Source organism: Carassius carassius, chromosome 46, assembly GCF_963082965.1.
Source record: "Carassius carassius chromosome 46, fCarCar2.1, whole genome shotgun sequence".
Classification (NCBI taxonomy): Eukaryota; Metazoa; Chordata; class Actinopteri; order Cypriniformes; family Cyprinidae; genus Carassius; species Carassius carassius.
The window spans coordinates 19702580-19725875 of record NC_081800.1 but is presented as its reverse complement, the minus strand read 5'-3'; the positions used below and the strand labels follow the sequence as shown (position 1 = coordinate 19725875).

The 23296-nt window shown below is 36.2% G+C and overlaps 1 protein-coding gene across 1 annotated transcript in view; it reads right to left on the bottom strand.

Annotated features, from left to right (window-relative positions):
• Positions 1-5064: 5064 nt before the first annotated feature.
• LOC132129196 (armadillo repeat-containing protein 1-like) overlaps positions 5065-23296 on the bottom strand; it is a 428278-nt gene continuing 410046 nt past the window's right edge. The window contains exons 2-8 of the mRNA XM_059540698.1: positions 8920-8950; positions 8076-8240; positions 7856-7947; positions 7499-7688; positions 7262-7378; positions 7094-7168; positions 5065-5757 (exon numbers count right to left, since the gene is read on the bottom strand). Coding sequence (XP_059396681.1) covers positions 5566-5757; positions 7094-7168; positions 7262-7378; positions 7499-7688; positions 7856-7947; positions 8076-8228 — 819 coding nt within the window. The 5' untranslated portion in view covers positions 8229-8240; positions 8920-8950 and the 3' untranslated portion in view covers positions 5065-5565. The remainder of the gene's footprint in view (positions 5758-7093; positions 7169-7261; positions 7379-7498; positions 7689-7855; positions 7948-8075; positions 8241-8919; positions 8951-23296) is intronic.

Below are 23296 nucleotides of genomic sequence, written 5' to 3'. Positions count from 1 at the left end.
GTATCAACAGCAAAGTTAAAAAGGATCTACTACTGCATTTGTTCTCATTATTAAACCATTGTCAATATATGTCATATATGTTAACATGTTTTTGGTGTGATATATTTTTACATAATTTGTAAACTGTATTTACATATGTATAGTGTAACTGATGCACATTGCATCTTAATATAGGATAATTCTGTTTGGTGAATAGGCACTATGCATAAAAATATAACTTTTAATTTAATAAATAAATTGTCAAAAACAGTCCCACTCAGAGTTTTCATTCATTTGTTTATTTTTCTATCACATTTCTTAATTCCTTTTAAACAGGAGTTGCAAGCATGTCATATACTCAGCTTCCCTAACCCTATTAAACAAGTCATGCCCTGCATGTCTTTTCCTGTTGTTATTTCTCATAATTCCATCTTTTGTCTTTAATGCTCTTGGCCTCATTTGAAAACACTTACTCTTACTTCCCACTCAAGAACATACAGCTTTCTCATATCAAGCAAATCCTCTTTTTTTGTTCATGAAAAGGTCTAAATCAAATCAAACAGTCATTTCAGAAGGTATTCTCTTCCAGTTAAGAGTCTAAATCAATTTCACCTTTGTCAACATTACATCTACAGAGCATGAATGCAGGTGACCATATCAGTTGCAATTTGCTGCTGGACAAACATTCCAGCCTATGTATAAATAATTACAACACTAATGTCATTAGCTTATAGTTCTGTAATACAAGAATATTTCATTACTAAAAAAACAGAAATTCATATAAATTCTCTTTCAGTCAAAGTAAAATATATACAGATTAATCTCAGATGAAAAAGAGAAACATGTCTTTCTTACAGCTGTAAAACTCAAAGGCAAGTTAGAAACTCCACTTTAATACAAATCTGAAATATTTATATCAGTTTAACAGTTTACAGCATGACAGATCGAGCTGCCCAGGTTATATCTTGTATTTTTAATAATAATCTTGACGTGCAGCGTTTAATGGTCCATAAAGATTTTGTGTTACAGTGAATTACAATTGGTGGTCACAGACCGTCTCAACCCCAGGCTCCTCCCGTATGGAAATCTGGGACAATTGAGGCAGCAGCGGAAAGAGGGGTGGAATATCCCACAGTGAAGTTCTGCAGACCCAACATCAGACATTTCCAACTGTAGCGAAGAGCCTTTCCTACGTTCTGTAAGACAAACAGAATGTTGAAATGTTTACACAAGCAAATATATACTTTAGCCAACCAACGTATTGTCTCAATTGATTTGCTGAAAATATACTTATCCTCAGGCCATCCGAGATGTAGATGTGTTTCTTTCTTCATCGGAACAGATTTGGAGAAATTTAGCATCACATCATTTGCTCACCAGTGTATCCTCTGAAATGAATGGGCAATGAAAGAAATCCATCATTTAGGCATTTTAACTTTAAACCATCATTTCTGTCCTAAAACTGTCATTTCCTCCAGTGAAAAAGTCCATTCCTTGTTGTTCTCTCAGATCAAAATCCACAAACATATTTGTTTAGAACTGTTTTAGGTTGTTTTCACTAGCAAATGGTCCTTGATCCGTGCATAGATTTGAAGTTAAAACACTTGATGGATTTGTTTCTTACAAACACACAGCTGTTAAATTATGGACTGGAGTCGTGTGGATTACTTGTGTATTATCGTTGTTTTCAGCAGCTGTTTGAAGTCTCATTCTGATGGCACCCATTCAGTGCAGAGTATCCATTGGTGAGCAAGTGATGTAATGATAAATTGCAACGTGTTATATAAAAAGATCTGGTCCCCCTTTATTTATTTTTATTCCTATACTCTCCACTCTTACTATTGGTAGTTGTGTTATGGGATTTTTTTTACCTAGTTTATTTAATTGTTTCATTCTTTTTTTTCTGAATTGTATGTTTTGTTTTTAAATAAATAATTGAAAAAGCTTAATTATTGATAAAAAAAATTAATAAAATGATTTGGCTGTTAGAGGATATTTATTTTTCCACAGTGCTTTGGCATTTGGTAAATCTGAGCAGCAGATCAAAATCATCTGAACAATTGGGTTTAAACGCAAAACAGTTCATTTGAAAATAGCTACTTTGGTGGTGAGGCAACATGGCTTCATTCACAGATCCAGGAGATCCGCACTTTTAAAAACTTAAAGTGGTTTAAATACTTAAAGGATTTCCAAGTAGTAGACAGTTGTGCAGCGAAACTGAAGTATCATTGTCTGTGTGTGCAAATTGAAAGATTCAACTCTTCACATCAGAGCTGTGAGTGTAAATTTTAACTTACAAATACAAATATTAATATGACAAGTTCTCACATTCAGATCTTCAACCTCTCAAGTTTAGCTACTGATTTACCTCCATAACCTGCCGCCTGTATCTGTCGGTAACGTCCTCAAAGAGGCCAAGCCGAGGGACACAGAGCGACTTCGGCTTCATGGTCTTCACTGGCGTGTTCGTGCACTCTGATCAGGCTCTCAGGACTGCATACGCACATCCTCTCTTGAATGAGCTCCCCAGTGGTTGAGTTTGGCCGGACTCCAGCTCTGATTGGATACCAGCGCACCAGGTTCACCCCAGGTGGGCGTCTGAAAGACTGGAGTGCAAATATATTCAGGTGAGTATTCAAATCTAATTAAATGTCCATTCTATTGAATTCACTGTTGAAATAATTCACAGACCATCAAACTAAATTTAATATGAGCTATGTTATATTTTTGGTCTAAACATTTTAAACCCCTGATTTTGTGTAACTTTTGCATAAAAATTAAGCTAGGCTTTATCATATGGTCTGCAAAATAAGCCTCTCAGTTAGGCTAGTGACTAGTCGTTAATGATATAGCCCATTTCCATTTCTTAAAATAAAACATGCTATTAATTTTATTAAATTAAATTATTTAGGCTATTAGTAGAAACTTATTTTTTTTAAAGGTCAGTAGGGGCACAAACTAACATAGCCTATTTGTTGAATGTGTCAAATTTTTGTGTCAAAAAATTATATTTTAAAACTCTAACGCAAGCAAAATAAAAATTTCCTATAAATAACATAAAATGTTACAGAAAAAAAAAATGTTGAAATAAATTAAATTATGACTGAAATGCCGCATGCATCTGTTTTTGTAAACATTTGATTGGAAAGCCGTCATGAAAGAAAAAGACCCGCCCCCTCATGATCACGTGATCATTGATTGACAGGCGCGAAATCACTGAAGTGAAAGTAGAATGAGCGGACGTTTGGGGACATATTGATGTAGCATATTGAGAGTTGAGGAGTTGTCGTCATGGTAACATGGTACAGAGCCCCTCCCCTCGATATCACCCTCTCCGCCATGTTGGCAGAAGTTTTGGGCTTGGCCTAAAATCATTTTACGAATTAAGGTGAATTAAACTTTAAAAGGTGTGTTTTAATTTTACAGTCGATGCCTGGGAGTTATAATAAACTGTCATTGACTCTTAAATAAGAATACTTGTCTACTTTGGCTTTCAGTTGTTTAGTAGTGTTTCTAATCTATTGGATGTTCATTTTTAAACGTTGTCATTAAAACGCAGTTACTTGATATAATAATCTTTGTCCTTTACGAAGCACAGACACACTATCAGCAGCATCACTGTGGTACAAAACTTAATAAAATAATAATTTTAACTTGCTTAGAATGCATGATATTAAGAAGGCAACAGTTCTTTAATTAATTTAGATTACACCCGCTTTACTGACGATGTCAACAAGAGAGACAAGAATATCTAATTCTTTAACTGGGTGTGTCATTTATAAACTTGCGTTTACTGTTGTCGTCATTTTTTAATTTAAACTAGGCATACACAATGGCATATTTCAAAGAAAAACTCACTTGCATAATACATCAAGCCAAAGTATTGTTACTGATTTGGCAACCAGTTTTGTTACTTTTTTCTATGAGTAATTCAAGACCAGACAGATTCTCAAAATCACATGGCATTACTCTAAGTATACATGGATATACAGTCATTTTTATATACTCATACTCATAATGTTTTTGAAATATGTTAAAGAATTAACTAACAATCACTGCACTTATCACAGCGTTTCAAGACGTGTGTGTACACAATGTTAGTGACATGAGGCCAGTTGTAAAATAGTGTATAGTTTAACCACAGAAAAAAAGTTTCTTTAATAAACTATTTTTTTTTTCAAACCCACATCAATGTACGAAACCAGTTAACTTCTCCAATTTAACTAAGTGGTTCCTCATTCTTTTGCTGTATTTTGTAAATTGCAACATCAATGTTGAAATGAAAGATTAAGAGAAAGTCCTCTACAAGCCAGTATACTTTAGGTCATATATTCTTTTGAACATACTTGAATACATATTTATATTTGATCAGAATCTCTTACTGAGAGTTCAAGTGGATTAATAATTAGTGGTACATAATATACCTGTATAGCACTGGTGTTTTTTTTTCTCCAAATCTTTCTCCTGTCTCACTTTTGTTCATATCAGTCTTACATTTTGAAATGTCATGTTTTTAGTTCATGTCGTGTTTGTTCACTAATCAACCCCTCATTGTGTCCAGACGTGTGGTTTAATCACCCGTTCTTGTGTATTTATAGTTCTCAGGGTTCACTCTCTTGTATTAATTTTTCTTCCATTTCATCCGTTGAAATTTCAGACATTAACTTTAACTGAAGAAAGATTGTGCATAGGTCAACTGCATTTTAATGAATCCACCAGATTTAAGCACTCCATGGTGAGAATAGTGTACATTATAAGTAGCTCTGAAGCAGTAATGAAGGTTGTTTGCATAAATTTTTTTTGGTTATGTTTTTCATTTATGTAGTTTAAATGAATGCTATCATTTTTTTTTGTATGGTGAAACATTTATACTGTAAAACGTTAAGTTACACACATATTTGTATATGTCATTCATTTAGAAAATTTGTTTAAAATAATTTATCCTCTAACTTTTTTGTTTGTATTAATAATCCATATTACAACACTAAAAGACTAAGTTATTTGGTGTGGGTATCTATATTTCAACATGAAAGCCCATATTTTGAACACTTAAATTTAAATGACACCACAAAGATCAGTACAGACTTCTTCCTTCCAAACCTTTATTTTACACAGCTGTAGACATTTAATCTGCCTTTTAGTTGTTTCCATTATTAGATGAGACTCAACATAGATACTTTCCCCCTTATAACGAACCAAAATGGAAATATTTACAAGAAATCAGGTGGAAAGATGATACAACACACAAACATGACAGCAGAAATGGAACATTTCTGTTCCTGAAAGGGTGGAAACTGAAAAACATGTTTTTATATACATAAATGTACAACATGAACTCAAAGTCTATATAACAGTGCAGAGTTGTGATGTGGCTGAGATTTCACATGCACACTTTTGTGTGAAAGGTTGTGCTCATAAACTGAACAACACCTTTTGTAGCTTGATAAAGCACATTTGTCAGTTCCTTAACCTCGCATTAGTGCTTTAAGCTCTGATAGCAGTGCCACTTTCTCTTCTATACTGATCCCTCTTTAAAAAAATGTTGAGGTCCAAACTCAGACAGGAAAAGTCTGTGAAACTCAAGCTTTACCAGTAGAAAGTTTTAGTGAGGAAACTGGCTGCTGTGTTCAGCCAGCTGCCACCGGTGTCTTGTTTAGCACCAGTACGAGACACAGCGCGGTCCAGCTCTTTCTCAGGACTCTCGTCCTCTGGTAGGTAATCTGGCAAGTGGGAATTCTCTTCTACTTTTGAGCCAGAGGTGCTGAGTGGAATGAGAACCTGTAACCATAACCATGTAAATATATAACAGCAAGCTTATGGGTCATAAAACTATTGAAACACACACACACATTTAACCACCCACCCACCCACACACACACACACACACACACACACACATACATATATATATACACATACATTCATACAGTGGGGAAAATAAGTATTTAGTCAGCCACCAATTGTGCAAGTTCTCCCATTTGAAAAGATGAGAGAGGCCTGTAATTTTCATCATAGGTACACTTCAACTATGAGAGACAAAATGTAAAAAAAAAATCAAGAAATTCATATTGTAGGATTTGTAATTAATTTATTTGCAAATTAACGAAAGTCTATCTCAATACTTTGATATATACCCTTTGTTGGCGATGACAGAGTTCAAACATTTTCTGCAAGTCTTAAGTTTTCACACACTGTTGCTGGTATTTTGGCCCATTCCTCCATGCAGATCTCCTCTAGATCAGTGATGTTTTTGGGCAACACAGACTTTCAACTAGTAGTGTGTTACTGATGGTAGCCTTTGTCACTTTGGTCCCAGCTCTCTGCGGGTCATTCACTAGGTCCCCCTGTGTGGTTCTGAGATTTTTGCTCACCGTTCTTGTGGTAATTTTGACCCCGCAGGGTGAGATCTTGTGTGGAACCCCAGATCGAGGGAGATTATCATTGGTCTTGTATGTCTTCCATTTCCTAATAATTGCTCCCACAGTTGATTTCTTCACGCCAAGCTGCTAACCTATTGCAGATTCAGTCTTCCCAGCCTGGTGCAGGTCTACAATTTTGTTTCTGGTGTCCTTTGACAGCTCTTTGGTCTCGGCCATAGTGGAGTTTGGAGTGTGACTGTTTGAGGTTGTGGACAGGTGTCTTTTATACTGATGACAAGTGGAGGACAGAGGAGCCTCTTAAAGAACTTGTTACAGGTCTGTGAGAGCCAGAAATCTTGCTTGTTTGTAGGTGACCAAATACTTATTTTCCACCATAATTTGCAAATAAATTCATTAAAACTCCTACAATGTGATTTTCTGGATTTTTTGAAGTGTACCTATGATGAAAATTACAGGCCTCTCTCATCTTTTTAAATGGGAGAACTTGCACAATTGGTGGATGACTAAATACTTATTTTCCCCACTGTATATAAAATTGGAATGAAATAAAATAAAATGTATATATATAAAAAAAAAGTTATAATTACCAATTATGTATATATTTATTAATTTAAAGACAAGGCATGTGAAAAATCAGACCTTACCAGATCATCACCAAGATATTAAGCCCTGGATCATCATTCTCACTATAAAAAATATTTAAATACATGCTTAAAAGCAACAGAAACACCCACCTCTTCTCCATTTTCATTTTTCACTACCTGCTTAGCTGAAAGCACTTTAGTGGCAGCAATGGCAGTGGCCAGGCTCTGGATAAAAGATATTTGCTTTTAGCATTTCACAAAAACAATTCTACTTTTATTAGTTTCCTCTCTGCTTACAGAAAGAGGAATAATGTGTACCTCAGTGGGCAGGTCAGCACGGATGCGAACAGTACATCTCTTCAGAGCCATCTGGAACGTGAAGCTGATTACACCTTTGACCCTCAAAAGGGCCTCTTCACACACACCTCTCTGATCCTGTCAACACAATGCCACATGATTTTACTCTGTAATCAGCATAAATACGAGATAAATGTTTTTTACGACCCAGGTAAGACCAACAAAGTGCAAGTGTGAAAGCTTGGTTACGGTACATACTGCCCCATCTAAGCCTTGTATATGCAGGGTAACTGATTTTGCTTTCTTGTTGGAGCTGTTGATGAAGAATTGGGGTTTGTTCCTCCTCTTCTGTTGCTCTGGAGTCTGACCAGTCTGTCTCTGTGTTTGAGCACTCAACACATCATATACCTCTTTTGCAAGGTCTGTAATATCAGTCGTCATACCAGTCCTTCAAACAGTAGAAAAGTAAGAAAAGGATATAAAAGAGATGTAGAAAAACTATATAGACATTTAAAAAAGTTTTTAAAAATTACATAAAAATAAATTGATTTCAGGTTGACTAAGTTATTACAAATAAAACAACAACTTCTCTTTCAATAAATAAACTTAAATTACCTCTGCACCAGTATCTCCAGGCTCACCATCATGCCAAGCTCGTTTTTCATGGTGCTGATGTTGCGAGGTGATTCAGCCAGGTATCGCAAAGTCTAAGGAGAAACGAGACTTAAGTATTCAGTACAAGAACCATAAGACATTAAACATGATTTAATATCACAACTGGCTCTTTGTAAGTGTGACAAGAACTTCAGAACCGACAAATCAGATCTGGGTGTACCTGGAGGGTTGCAAAAAGTACTTTAGGGTCTTTGTGGTCGAGGAACAGCACTAGTCCTGGAAGGCAACCCTGGTCCTGAACAATTGCCTCCCGATTCTGTGGTTCTGACGCCAGGTCCCGCAGCTGTGTGACTACTGATAATGCGTCCATCATTTTTGTGGATACCTGTAACAGCAAAAAATATTAAAACTAAATATTTGAAAAATATATTATTACATATATCCACTTGTAAAACTAAAACATATTCCAATCTTTTCATTAATTCAAAACCGACTTTTTTTTCCACCGGACACATTTTGTATGAGGAACACTTTTTAATTGTACAATAATAGAGCGTTTACATAGTATATGTACTAAATAATATAGTATTTGCAGGGGTATTGTGGCATGTTTTACAGGGTTAATTTTATGGAGCTTTGACATAAACAACATCTTTCAAAGACAGCAACAGCTCCGGTCATGTGACCATTCACACCAGCCACGTAAATGTCCACAGTAAATAAAGACACAAACATTTTCAAAGACATTTAAAATATACATACTTATCAAAAGCAAATTTTGACCAATAATATTACCGGTGGAATTCTATGATTTAACAGAAAAAAAATTAATTACAGCATAAACGCTGAAGACACCAACAACCCTGAAACAACCGGTTCAGTAAGTTAGTCTGTTAGCATGAAAGCTACATCGCTGGAATTCAGTTTTTGGTTTAACGTAAATTTACATTCCTGTAATTGAGAGAATCCTTTTTTATACATTTTAACCGTCTTACATATCATTCTCAAAAACCTACTTCGTGCAAAATGTTGATTCATTTATAAAATTACAGTGAACTACTCACCACTTCCGTTACTTTATAACAGCGAACACATAACTTCCCACTGCTTCTGTTCAAACAAAATGATTGGTTAAAGGCACCGTTTGACAACGTTTCTAAATCCTTAAAGCCAATTGGCTATAGGCGCCAGTCCTTCTCTCCCGACCAATCACAAACGAGCTCACCCAAAGAGAATGCTGAGTGTGGTGTTGGTTCGTCTGTCAGCAGAAATCAAGCCTGGAAGCAGTCAAACGTCTCTGCTGGAAAACACCGCCGACCTCTTGAGTTGCGTCCTGGAATACTTTGGGGTGCCATCTGACATGGTGAAGTGAAAATTAATTTAGAAAGCAAATATATTTGCTTATATTATTTAAATGATATTATTTAAACAAAAATAAAAGTTTTACAGGTCCTTTAAATGCAATTTTTTTTGTGGACAGTACCGGAGCATAGTTCGTATGACTGGGACAAACCTACCCCTTTCCTCTCAGCCCAGACTGTGGTTTCAGGTAAACATGTATTTTCTTGTTTGCACTTTGCATTTTGTTTTTAAAATCATATACTCATTAGTTTTTAGTTTTATGCATATTCTTAGTTTTATCTATTGTATTTATTATTGTGGCCTAATGGTTAGAGAGCCGGACTAGTTACCAGAAGGTTGCCGGTTTGAGTCTAGGTGCTGGCAGGAGATGTAGGTGGGGGGAGTGAATGAACAGCGCTCTCCTCCACCCTCAATACCCATGGCTGATGTGCCCTTAAGCAAGGCCCTGAACACCCAGTTGCTCGCCGTGCGCTGGATATATAGCTGCCCACTGCTCCGGGTGTGTGTTCACGGTGTGTTCACTTCTCACTGCTGTGTGTGTGTGCACTCGGATGGGTTAAATGCAGAGCAGCAATTCCGAGTATAGGTTACCATACTTGGCACATGTCACCACTTTCACTTTAATATTTTTTTAAATCATATTTTTAGAGCATATTTTTGTTTGAATTTTAGTGTAGGATTTAGTCATTTTGTTTTCTTTTTCTTTCTTTTTTTCAGATTAGTAAGTTTTCAGAAAAAATTTAATAATGTTAATTAAAAAAAGTAATTGTAGGACGTCAACTTATTTCAGTTTCCCAGGCAACTTTAATAATTAATATATATATATATATATATATATATATATATATATATATATATATATATATATATATATATATATATATATATATATATATATATATATATATATATATATATATATATATATATAATTTTAATTACTAAAGACAATTAGAACACTAAATGTAAACCATAATGAGATGGTGACTCATAAAATCAAATAAAGTCTAATAAAATAAAGTAATAAATAATAATTAAGTCTAATATAATATGCATGCAAAATGCATGGAAATGTTGACATCAAAATATGTTCATATAGCAAGTGCACATTTAACTTAACATTTGACAAGTAGTTTCCTATTTTATATTAAGTTTTTTTCTTAAATCTCAAAGCGGCTGTTTAGCTGTTAAAATCAAATGACCGTTTTTCCATATGAGAAGGAAATATATAACATTGAAGTATAATTATTTTTATGATTAGTTCATTTTGTAACACAAGCATAATGCATGCTTTTATAAAGGAGTAAGGACATGCATGTATTCAGCTGATATGAATTGTTAATAAGAGTTTTGGGAAGCACTTTAAAGTCTCTTCGCATGTAAAAGGCTTTGTAGGACTTAAGAGCACCATCACTATTGAGTTCTGATTCTTTGTTTCGAGATTCCTCTGCAGACATTCAATCGACACGGCCATATTGATGTGAGGGTGGATACTCCAGCCACTCATTTGCGGATTTGCTTTGGCTGGTGGAAGATTCTGAACAGAAATTGCTCCTGTTATGAGATTTCTGATTGGATTATGGTCTTCACCAAAGTGTGTATGTCATTTTTGTAAGATTTATGGAGAGGGTTCAGTGTCTTCACATCTTACCATGTTTATAACAGGAATGTTGTGCCATTGAGGAAAGCTTTTGAGATTCCCTCATTGGGGTTTGAAACGTTCATTGTCCATAACCGGCTCAGAGGGGAGTCAGGGTGCTGGGACAGGGCACCCAGCCAGAGGCCCTGCAGAAGGTCTCAGCTCTGGAAGAGGAACTGCAAAGACTACGCACACAGATTGCTATGATAGTCTTAGCTCCAGCAGGTAACATATGCTACCAATTCTACCAATTAATTTTAGCCACAAACCTAAATTCACAGAGATCAGATTGTATTTTTTAAGACACATACATGGTTAATTTCTTTTTAGAGTGCCTAAAGTTAGAAAGTAAAAAGGTTAGAAAGTCTGAACTTTGATGTTCTGGTTCTCAACCATTTTCATTTCATTTTCATTTGATTTCAGTTTAGATCTAGGTTTTAATGTGTTTTTCAAGTCAGATTCAAGTCAGATTTTATTATATCAATAGTATTTTATTAGTTAATTATTTTTTAGAAATCCATTAATGATAGGTTTTTTTATTATTCATTTAATTAAAACAGTTTCTTAATTTAAATACTTGGAGACTTTAAGTATACCACTGGTGTAGTGCTTGCATTTTTATGGTAATAACAAATTTATAACAAAATCTGATTATTTTTTTCAGTCTGATTTTGATTTTGTGAATCTTTGGCCAGGGTCCTTTTTAGCTATTTTGATGTCTTTTAGGCAAAATCTCTGATGCCCCCCACCAACACATTCTAGTATAGTATAAAATCTGAACGCATTATTTGTAAAATGACTGTTAAGATATAAATATGGCACCATTTATCATCTGTAATACCATTATGTAGCCACTAGATGCCTGTATAGCCATATATAAACAATAGTTTTAGTTTAAAAAAAGTTTGTGCAATCCTAGTTGCTAAGAAATTGTCATCACACATAAATTAATCTCATTGCATTTGGATTTGAATAGGTTTAGATATTGTCAAAGACTACTTTTTATCTTTATCTCTTTTTGTTTAGTTGTTTGAAACATTGTTTTTGCATTATTATTTCAGTCAAACCCATAAAACCCTTTGTCACCCCAAACCATATATAAAAGCTTGATCTGTCATTTAAAAGTCATCAGAATGCAGCTACTTATTCCTTTGTTACTCATTGACGCGTGAACTTCCCCTTTAAATGACGCGACGCTCTGCCCTGTGAATGACGCTGCTCCCAATAAGCGCTGTTAGAAGTGAATGAATTGATTCAGCATTTCGACACTTACTCAAAGATGCATTAAATTCGACAAAGCGGTTTAATAAAGGATGTATTGATCTTGTGAATTTTACTATACAAATATTTCTTAATTGGCCATTAAAGTTTTATATTTAATAATGCATTGGCACCCTTTTAAGGGTCAGATAGGGTATAAAATGGTCATTAAATATAAATGTAATTTTTGCCTCAAATAATAATTGATAAGTGGAACCTAAATTGTTAAAAAAATTATATGAACCCTTTAATGCATCACTCTTATATCTTCTGGCACTCCATGCTCTACTCCTGTAGTTCCTGTCCTCAGTTCAACTCCTGTCTGTCCTCCACCACCACTTCTTCCTCCAGGTATGGGCAGCTGTGTGGAGTTGTCTGTGATGGATGTGATTCGACAAAGACAGTCAGCAAAAAGAGAAAAGCTTGCACAGTGTGGTCCATCTGCGGGTACATTGCCTGCAGCCCTGCCCTACATGTTAGAGGTGCTGAAAGACATCACTGAGGTATGATCAAACTTTAAGCACAGCTAGATTGTAAGTAAAAACACACAGACACTGTGTTGTTTTTTTAGTTATTTATTTATTTATTTTTACACACGAGCAGCTCATGATCCGTTGTTTTCAGTGTCTCTGATTGCCTATGTTGGAAACTCATAAGTGAAGACCAGGAGACTCTTGGGTAATCTTCAGCAGAATTTTTTATTGAGAACGCTCTCCGTGGCGCTGTAGTAATCAAAAGTCTAACTAGACCTTAATACATTGTAGTTTATATACATTTCAAGGAGGGGGGATACATAGAGGTGGAGACAGTTTAAACAAAGCATGCAAATGGAATCAGGAAAATGCCAGACACTGGCATTTTCCCAGCCTTTATCTCATCAGCATAACAGTGTCATTCAAATGCATAGGTGCTAATTCAGTCAGTCTTAAAGGGTTAGTTCACCCAAAAATCTAAATTAAGTCATTAATGACTCATGCTCATGTCGTTCCAAACCCGTAAGACCTCTGTTCATCTTCGGAACACAGTTTAAGATATTTTAGATTTAGTACGAGAGCTCTCAGTCCCTCCATTGAAACTGTGTGTACGGTGTACTGTCCATGTCCAGAAAGGTAAGAAAAACATCCTCAAAGTAGTCCATGTGACATAGGGCTGTCAACGAGTATTCTAAATTCGAATAAGTATTCGAATAGTTAAAAAAAAAAACGAATTTCGAAGGTGAAAATTAATATTCGAATAAAAAAAAAATATGGAAAAAAAGGCCCGCGGTAGTAGAGGCGTGGTTGTCTGCTTTGCGAGTGGGCGCGCTAGCGCGCCTGAGGGTTCAGGGACAGGTCACAGCCTCACAGGAGTCGCACTGTCTGGCACAGCATCACTGCTGAAAGTTGACGCGTCTTCATGGAAGATGCCAGCAAGTGCAGAGCCCAACTCGACCGCAGCAGAGAAAATGAGGTAAAATTGTTGACCCGCGAGATTGTTGTATGCAAGCTATTTAAGATACAGTTAGCATACCATTCGACAACTAGCAACATGAGGTCACATCTCAAAAATGTGCACCCAAATGAGCATGGCATAATGTGTGGAACTCCAGCTAAACAGTCACGTCTTGACACTTAACGTTACTTTGCCTTGCCCGCGGCAAGCTCTTTGTCTGCAACATGACAAGAGGCCATAACGGATTAAAATAATTTCGTTCATTTGTAAGGACATGAGACCGATCAGTATCGCGGATGAGGCACGCTTCGGGGAGTTCTGTCAAGCAATGGATCCGAGGTTTGATTATTTATCGTGTCATGTCAAGGAAAAGTGCCATGTTTACCACAGCACAGCTCGCTCGGAGCATTCAATGTCAGTTCTATATGCTCTAAAACTTCAATTAATATTAATAATATTTGTTTCAATCACTGAATGAAGCCTGCTATATTTGGGACAACAGTCGCGACCTTAAATTGCTTGCACAAAAATTTGTTTGTTCATTTAAACCATTATGCGCAGAGAACGTGAGGGTGAGAGAGCTTGAGGTCTGCAGTCTTGGCCATTAGTTGATTTCCTTGTTTTTGTAGGTAATACGTTGTCATATATGTTTAAACTTAAATAGACTATCTATACAAGTAGTTATGTCTCTTTGTATTATTTTTGCCTGTTATTGACGTAATGCGCGTCATTGACAACATGCGATACCAGATGTTCGAATAGTTCGAATATTCGTGTATTTTTTAGAGGGAATATTCGAACGTCAATTTTGAGCAATTTTGACAGCCCTAATGTGACATCATAGGGTCAGTTAGAATTATTTGAAAAATTGAAAATACATTTTGGTCAAAAAATAGCAAAAACTACGACTTTATTCAGCATTGTCTTCTCTTCCGTGTCTGTTGTGAGAGAGTTCAAAACATTGCAGTTTGTGATATCCAGTTCGCGAACGAATCATTCGATGTAACCGGATCTTCTTGAACCAGTTCACCAAATCGAACTGAATCATTTTAAACGGTTCGCGTTTCCAATATGCATTAATCCACAAATGACTTAAGCTGTTAACTTTTTTAACTTGGCTGACATTCCCTCTGTGTTTGAAAGATTCCTCAGAGATTCTGGTCCATATTGAAATGATAGCATCATGTAGTTGCTGCAGATTTGTCGGCTGCAGATCCATGATGCGAATCTCCTGTTCCACCACATCCCAAAGCTTTATCTAAAGTGTCTTACAAATGAGAACAATAAAAGCAATCAGACCAACAAGTGCCATGACAAGTTTTAGTCTAGTGTAGTACACAGTGTTTTTTTTTAAATTATTATTATTATTATTATATAGATTAGAAAAGAAAAGAAAAGAAAAGAAAAGGTAGGTCCTAGTATAAGTTGGTCTGGCAACTAATGCCAGCAAGTGCTGGCAAAAAAAAAAAAAACTTTTTTAGATGTTTTTTTTTTTAAATGACTAAAGACTTAGCTGTTCGAATTGAGATTGGGAGGTCATTCCACCAGATGGTCACAGTCCGGGAAAAGGATTGTGAGAGTGATTTTGAACTTCTTTGGGATCGGCGTTCACTCGCAGAATGCAAGCTTCTAGAGGGCGCATAAGTTTGAACTAGTGAGTTTAGGTATATTGGTGCCGTGCCAGTGGTCGTCTTGTTGGCAAGCATCAGTACCTTGAATTTGATGCGAGCAGCTACTGGTAGCCAGTGTAACCTGATGAGGAGAGGAGTAAGTCTCCCCAATCTGTTTTTTTTATTCTGTGTTGCTTAGCCACAAAATCACCCTCCCAATACTATATTTGTTACAAAATATACAATATAAAGCATCAGCATTTACAAACCACTGTTATTTTGTAACAGAAAAGCAAGCATATGTTGCCGCGTGCGTGGTTTGACCTGGTAGAATGTGAGCAAAGAGCGCCTTTATAATCACTAAAAAGCTGTCATCTCATTTCATTCCGATCTCATAAAGCTCTGTTATTATGCAATGAATATATACGAAATGAATCATTTAATGACTAATGTCTACACTTCGTGTGTAATATAATTTGTGAGCACACAAATTTCAGCGTTTTGAGTGGTGAGTGATTTCCAACTTAAAGGGATCGTTCATTTTCAGCAACTTCTTCTTCTTCTTCCCTTTTTTTGGCGATTCGCACCAATTTCGTGCATTACCGCCACCTACTGTGCACTCGATCCAGAGACTCTAACCCCTTTCCCCATCTTCTTCTCTCTCCCCTCTTAGTAAATTTATTTTCAGCAACTGAAGTTAAATTTTTCTTTTAAACACCTCTGATTGGCCATTTAGCTCCAGAAATCAATCGACATGTCTGTGATTGGCTACATTTCTCAGTGCAGTGCAGAAATAGAAACTCTGCATATGATTTCACCTGCTAATCCTTTTTCATTTTTATTGGTTGTTGTTGTTGCTTTTCTGCAGTAGATGAATGACAATTTATTTAATGTTAAAATATTTCTGTTTTGTGGGAGTCCGAAGAATCATTTTTATTGCATTTCGCGCAAACACACGAGTGTCTACCCACCGGCACCCGTCCCATGGGTCTTCTGTTAGTCCAGCAAGAGTGCAGGTCTCTGTTTCAGAATACTATAGTAAAAGTGCATTTCGTATTGAAACCACTAGGGGATGTGTGTCTGCATAAAAAAAAACAAGTGTTGCATTTAGACCAGCAGAGGGCAACTTTACATTACTGTGTTCAGTGCAGCAGCCAAACTAGCCTCAGCATTGACTGAACACATTTCCTAGCAGTATGTAAAGTTTATGAATATTAAATCAGGTTATATATATTATGGGCATTAATGATTCATTCTGGAGCTCTTTTTTGCTCAGATCTTAGTATGTCTTTCTGAAATACTTGTGGTCTTCTTCCTCTGAGATTTTCTTCCCCACTTTCCAAAACTTTACTACACCTGTTTGTTTTCTAGCACTTTTAGAGAGTACTTGGATAGAAGCCTTGACGTTTTCTGTAAAGTTTAGTTGAGAATTAAGTTTAATGAGAATGATTTGTGTGCTGTTGTATTGGTTTACAGATTCTCCCTCACTACAGACGCAGCCAGGGACACATTCACCTTTGACCCTCAACCTTAAAGTCTTCCAGGAGCAAAGTTGTGTCTGATGTGACGGACAGATTTCTTTTCAGTGTTGGTCGCACTGACTCTCTTTCCCCATTCCCCATTTTTCTCTAAATTTATCACATGGTCCTCCATATGAGTACACTGTATGTGCATAAATCATAATTTTTGTATGTGTTGATTTTCATTTGTAAATATTATGTACAACAGGCTTCTTAATTGTGAATGACTAATTATGAGTATTGTACGGGATGGCAGTAATTACATGATTCGTAATCTTATAATGCTACAGGTCAATTGCTTTCAACCACCAATGTTGTATATAATTATGGTCTGATCTATCCATTGCTTCTTTTTATATACAGATATTTTTTTTAAGCCTATTTGGACTAACAAAAGTTCTCTGAAAAAAATACTATCAATCTTTAAGTATCGAACTTGATGGTACTCAGTTTGCTAATTATTTGACCATCCATATTTCTCCTGTATTTTCATCCTTTCCTACAAAGCGCTAATGCATTACCATATTCAGAAGCAATAAACAAGTTGTCAGCATTTCAGATATGTTCAAAGTGTGTGCTATTGCATAATCTAGTTTATTATACAGCTGTATGGAATACTTAATTCTGACTGGTTAGTTGCACCATCCAGCAGTCTGATTTCATGATTTCTTGTATACATGTATATCCTCATCCAAGAAACTGAAACTGATGCTACACATCTTTTATTTCCAACCTCGGACCCGTGATCTCTTCGTTCATATAAATGCAAATGGCACCATTTTGTGTCTCAGTTATCAGTTGAAGTGAAAATGACCTCAGAGCACTTAAGTATTTATATTTCCGTAAAATGTTTGCAGTGTTCTTGGCTGATTGTTTTATACAGTGAAATGGACTATTGTGGGGTTTTTTTTGTAGAGGAAATGTCAAGATAACATAAAAGTTCAATAATAAAATAATTAAAAAATATATTTTTTATTAATTAAATAAAATTAAATATTAATTAAATAATTAGTTTATTTAGTGGGGTTATAATAAGCAGAATGACGTGCAAGCAGCTATTAATTATCCCAAAATAAACCCAGACAGTGTCCTATATCACCCTGAAAGAGTATATGTTGCAAAAATGTTCGGTGATGTCATTTTAATATATTTTTCTATAATTTATTTTAATAATTTTAATTGCATATCCAATTTAGCTGAATGTTTCGACGTAAGCATTAAAAATAAAATGTAAAATATTTTAAATGAAAGTAAAAAAATATATAAAAAATGATTAATTCTGTTTTTCTTTAGTAAAAGTTATATGATTATGAAGGGGCATATACTATACCGGTTCTTCATGCCATATAAAGATAAAGCAGCATTAAATGCATTAAAGCTACATGCATATGCAAACCTTTGTTGTATGAAGCACTGAATTTGCATTGTGTTTGCCTTTGACCCTGACCTAACAACCTCCAGTAAATGTTTACACTGTTGTTGTCAGGCCCAGTGTATCTGTGTTTGTGGGTGGATGCTTGTTTGATGGAATAATCGCAATGTGTTGTGTCTGTTAACCACATCCTTCCAATCACTAAAGGTTATCATGGAGAGGATATGCTGGTCTACCGAGACAGGATATGGTTATACGCTGAAAATCTGATTGATCCTTCGCTTCCGTCAGACATGTTGTGATGCTGGCCTGACAGGAGGGTGTTCAGAGTGGAATATTGTAGTATAAAGTTTCTCCCCCACTGCTATATCTGGCGAATGCTTTCTATTTTTGTTTATCTTTAGACATGCACCTGCTCTAATGAGAAACTTGTGGACTAAATTTAATACCCCCATGTTTCCGTTACACATGTTTGTTTGTTCTCAATTCTCACAGAAATTGTCAGGAGGGTGATGATGTTTCCCCCTCCCCCCCTTTTTTGTTAATATCGCAAATATTGTTTCTTGTTTTTTTTTAAATGACAACCCTGACCATAGCCTGCATCTGTTTGCTGATCATTTTGTAGGTGGCTATTTGCTTTCTCTCAAAGATTTTTAACTATGTAAGATGGTTAGAATTTTTAAATATATTTTTGTAATTAATTTTGTAATAGATTTTTTAAATAATATTTTTTCCAGTTTTTATACCGCAAATGTTTAAATTGTATATAAAATGAATTTTTAAAATACAAATAAGAGCATATTCCATATTAATTTGAGCTCTTAACTTCACGTATAATAAATAAAAATGGTCATGTACAGACTCCGTTACATGAAGATACTATGCTTAAAAACCTTTATGAACAAAAACGAGTCAAAGAACCACCTGAGGGCGCGCAAGGATTGCCGTTGTGGTTCAATCAGAACTAACGCTGCTGAAAGAAACTGATCAACAGGGCCACTTTGCGGAGAAAGAGAAAAAAACACTACAGTGCAGAGATGTGATAAGAGTTTGAAAAAAAGCAAGGGCGAGGCCACGAGAGTTCATGAGTCGGTGTCATTTTGAATTTGCCTACTTGTATGAACTTATTTGCAATGCAAAGTAAATCCAAAGATTTAAAGCAACATTGCAATGTGATTGGCTGCTTGTTTGGTCACCTGACACACTCTTTGTTCACTATTTTGAACATTTACCTATTTACCTGGGAGAAGAATTCCTTGTAGAGGGTTTCCACACATAAATTTGCAGTTAGTGTGTGTGTTTGTGTGTTCCAGAGACTTTTTCTGTGTTTGAAAAACATGGAGGCAATGCTTTTGACGAAAAGCTAAACAACTGAAGTCCGGGGTCAATTTAAGGTATTTAGCTACAACATTACAAAGCACATGAACCTCAGACCTTAATGGAAAAATTATTTTCCCCCTACTATATTAGTTGACCAGCAGTCATTTTTAGGGGTTTGAGGTTACAAAATTCCATATGACTTTTGTCTTGCATTGTTAAAGATCTCAGGCTACAGACTACAGTCATGGCCAAAAGTTTTTAGAATTACATAAATATTAGTTTTCAAAAAGTTTGCTGCTAAACCGCTTTTAGATCTTTGTTTCAGTTGTTTCTGTGATGTACTGAAATATAATTACAAGCACTTCATATGTTTCAAAGGCTTTTATCGACAATTACATGACATTTATGCAAAGAGTCAGTATTTGCAGTGTTGGCCCTTCTTTTTCAGGACCTTTGCAATTCGACTGGGCATGCTCTCAATCAACTTCTGGGCCAAATCCTGACTGATAGCAACCCATTCTTTCATAATCACTTCTTGGAGTTTGTCAGAATTAGTGGGTTTTTGTTTGTCCAGCCGCTTCTTGAGGATTGACCACAAGTTCTCAATGGGATTAAGATTTGGGGAGTTTCCAGGCCATGGACCCAAAATTTCAACATTCTGGTCCCCGAGCCACTTAGTTATCACTTTTGCCTTATGGCACGGTGCTCCATCATGCTGGAAAATGCATTGTTCTTCACTAAACTGTTGTTGGATTGTTGGAAGAAGTTGCTGTTGGAGGGTGTTTTGGTACCATTCTTTATTCATGGCTGTGTTTTTGGGCAGAATTGTGAGTGAGCCCACTCCCTTGGATGAGAAGCAACCCCACACATGAATGGTGTCAGGATGATTTACTGTTGGCATGACACAGGACTGATGGTAGCGCTCACCTTTTCTTCTCCGGACAAGCCTTTTTCCAGATGCCCCAAACAATCGGAAAGGGGCTTCATCGGAGAATATGACTTTGCCCCAGTCCTCAGCAGTCCATTCACTATACTTTCTGCAGAAGATCAATCTGTCCCTGATGTTTTTTTTGGAGAGAAGTGGCTTCTTTGCTGCCCTTCTTGACACCAGGCCATCTTCCAAAAGTCTTGGCCTCACTGTGCGTGCAGATGCGCTCACACCTGCCTGCTGCCATTCCTGAGCAAGCTCTGCACTGGTGGCACTCCGATCCCGCAGCTGAATCCTCTTTAGGAGATGATCCTGGCGCTTGCTGGACTTTCTTGGACGCCCTGAAGCCTTCTTTACAAGAATTGAACCTCTTTCCTTGAAGTTCTTGATGATCCTATAAATTGTTGATTTAGGTGCAATCTTAGTAGCCACAATATCCTTGCCTGTGAAGCCATTTTTATGCAACGCAATGATGGCTGCACGCGTTTCTTTGCAGGTCACCATGGTAAACAATGGAAGAACAATGATTTCAAGCATCACCCTCCTTTTAACATGTCAAGTCTGCCATTCTAACCCAATCAGCCTGACATAATGATCTCCAGCCTTGTGCTCGTCAACATTCTCACCTGAGTTAACAAGACGATTACTGAAATGATCTCAGCAGGTCCTTTAATGACAGCAATGAAATGCAGTGGAAAGGTTTTTTTGGGATTAAGTTAATTTTCATGGCAAAGAAGGACTATGCAATTCATCTGATCACTCTTCATGATATTCTGGAGTATATGCAAATTGCTATTATAAAAACTTAAGCAGCAACTTTTCCAATTTCCAATATTTATGTAATTCTCAAAACTTTTGGCCACGACTGTACACTGAGTATTTGAAGGAAGTGCAACTTACATTTTTAAAGTCATTGAACATAATCTGTTTTTATGTGTGCATGTTACACAAGCACTATTTACACTCAACACAAAGCCCCATGTGGCCCATTGTGATTGGTATGACCCTATTTGTACCGTTTGTCAGGACTGCACTTGACTAATTCAGTTTCGCTAGAATTAAATTCATTTTAACATTAACAACACACAAATGTACTTTATAAACAGTATGTGTGCGCGTATAACATCCTTTCTGGCCCAGGCTTGGTACTTTCCCAGTGAGAGTCATTTGAGTTCTTAAATGAGTAAGCCGATGATTCTGGGAAGGAAAGGGTTAATTTTTTACTGCCCCCATCTTTTTTTTCTTTACTTTTCTCTTCCCTCTCTCTTTCTTCCTGTCACTCTCTGTCTCTTCCTGCACTCCTTTTCTTTCTGTTTCGTTTGGCAACTCTCTGTACTTCATTTAGACTTGTATTAACTCTACGCACATCTTGCCTTCTTACACACAGACACACACGTTATGCGTGTTTAAATACTACTTTGTGCTTTTCACAGTCTCATGTATTTTTTAGTATCCCCCATAAACAGAGGAAAGCACACCTGTCTCTGTCACCTGCTCTTATTGCAATCATAAACATTACAAATAGGCGTGTGCATGAAAGAGAGCGCAGCTTTTTGTATGTTAGCAGGCTGCTAAGTGTCATGGGTCAGATGCTCTGTGTGTGCTCCACACAAGGAGAGATGATGAAAAAAAAGGTGTTTCAATAAATTAAACCTGTTGGCTGAGTTGAACTAGTTTGTCTGCTTTTCAGCTGTCTGCTTTAATTATTGTATTTTGGGGTTTAATTAAAAGCAAATATTAGCTCACAAACAATACAGTCCCTTCCGTGAGTACACACTGACTCACCGTGAATTAATGTGATGACTAAAAAGTTACCATGATTATGAAAACATTTGATGTTTCAGTACATTTGTTTCTCAGGGGTTCATGATCATGACAAATGTGTGACATTAAATTGAGCTAAAGATATCAGCTTAAAAGTGAGATGTAAAAAAAACACTGTAGTGGTTAATTTATACTAGTTTAATATTACATCTGTAAGTAAGGCATTTGTAGTTTGGTTCAATTGAAAACTGGAAACATTGTGGCTCTGAGGTGCTGTCAAAATATTGTTCTGCAACATGCTCAATAGAGTGCAGCAGTCAAATTCCGGAAGTAAAAATCACATTAATTTTCTTCATAGGGGAATTATTTTTATATATATTTTATAAAACATTAAATATAGGCCCACTGTGACCCTGAGGTTGTTCGTCAGTGGCATATGATTTTGTTTAAGCCACCAGCCTTCACGTTTTCAACTTATTTTTAACATAATCATGTTTAGCAGCAGAAATCCTGGTGAGCAACTACATTAACCATGATTCTGCAAAGAAATCTACCAATCAGCTCCAGTGAATCACTTTTAATGATGCAGTTGCTCTCAAACTGCTTAATATTGTGTGTGTATATATATATATTAATATTGTGTGTATATATATATATATATATATATATATATAGCTTTGTCTTTTTGTCTAATTATTTATTTATTATTTATTATGGCTGGTGGTAAACCTGTCATTTTCACAGTTACATTTGGTGATGGTAGTGCCAAAGAAATTTGTTTGTATTTATATTACACACGTTTATATTTAGCTTGAATATGTCTTTCTTAAAGTTTGTGTGTCTGGAACTATGAGCACCAGGAACATTTTGCATGTGTATCAGGAATTTGTGTGAGACTGAAAAGTTTTGGCTGGAAAGTGTGTGTGGGATGGTGAAATACACTTGGAGATGTCTACCCCTGGACACAGGGAATATACAATCTCATTTGACTTGCAAATCTATATGCAAATGAGGGACCTGAGTAAGGGTGTGTCAAGGAGGCGATCATGTGTCTGCCAGGTGTGTATGTGGGGGTCACGTTGAGAGAGGGGAGGGGTGAGTGTGCATGCATCGTGAAGGCTGAGACAGGGACACACATGTAGAATTACGGTGACACTCTCTCTCCACTCTGTATGTGCAGTGCAGTGGTCCACAGCAGTCTTGCAACATTATGTTCTCAGTTTCTTCCCAAGAAT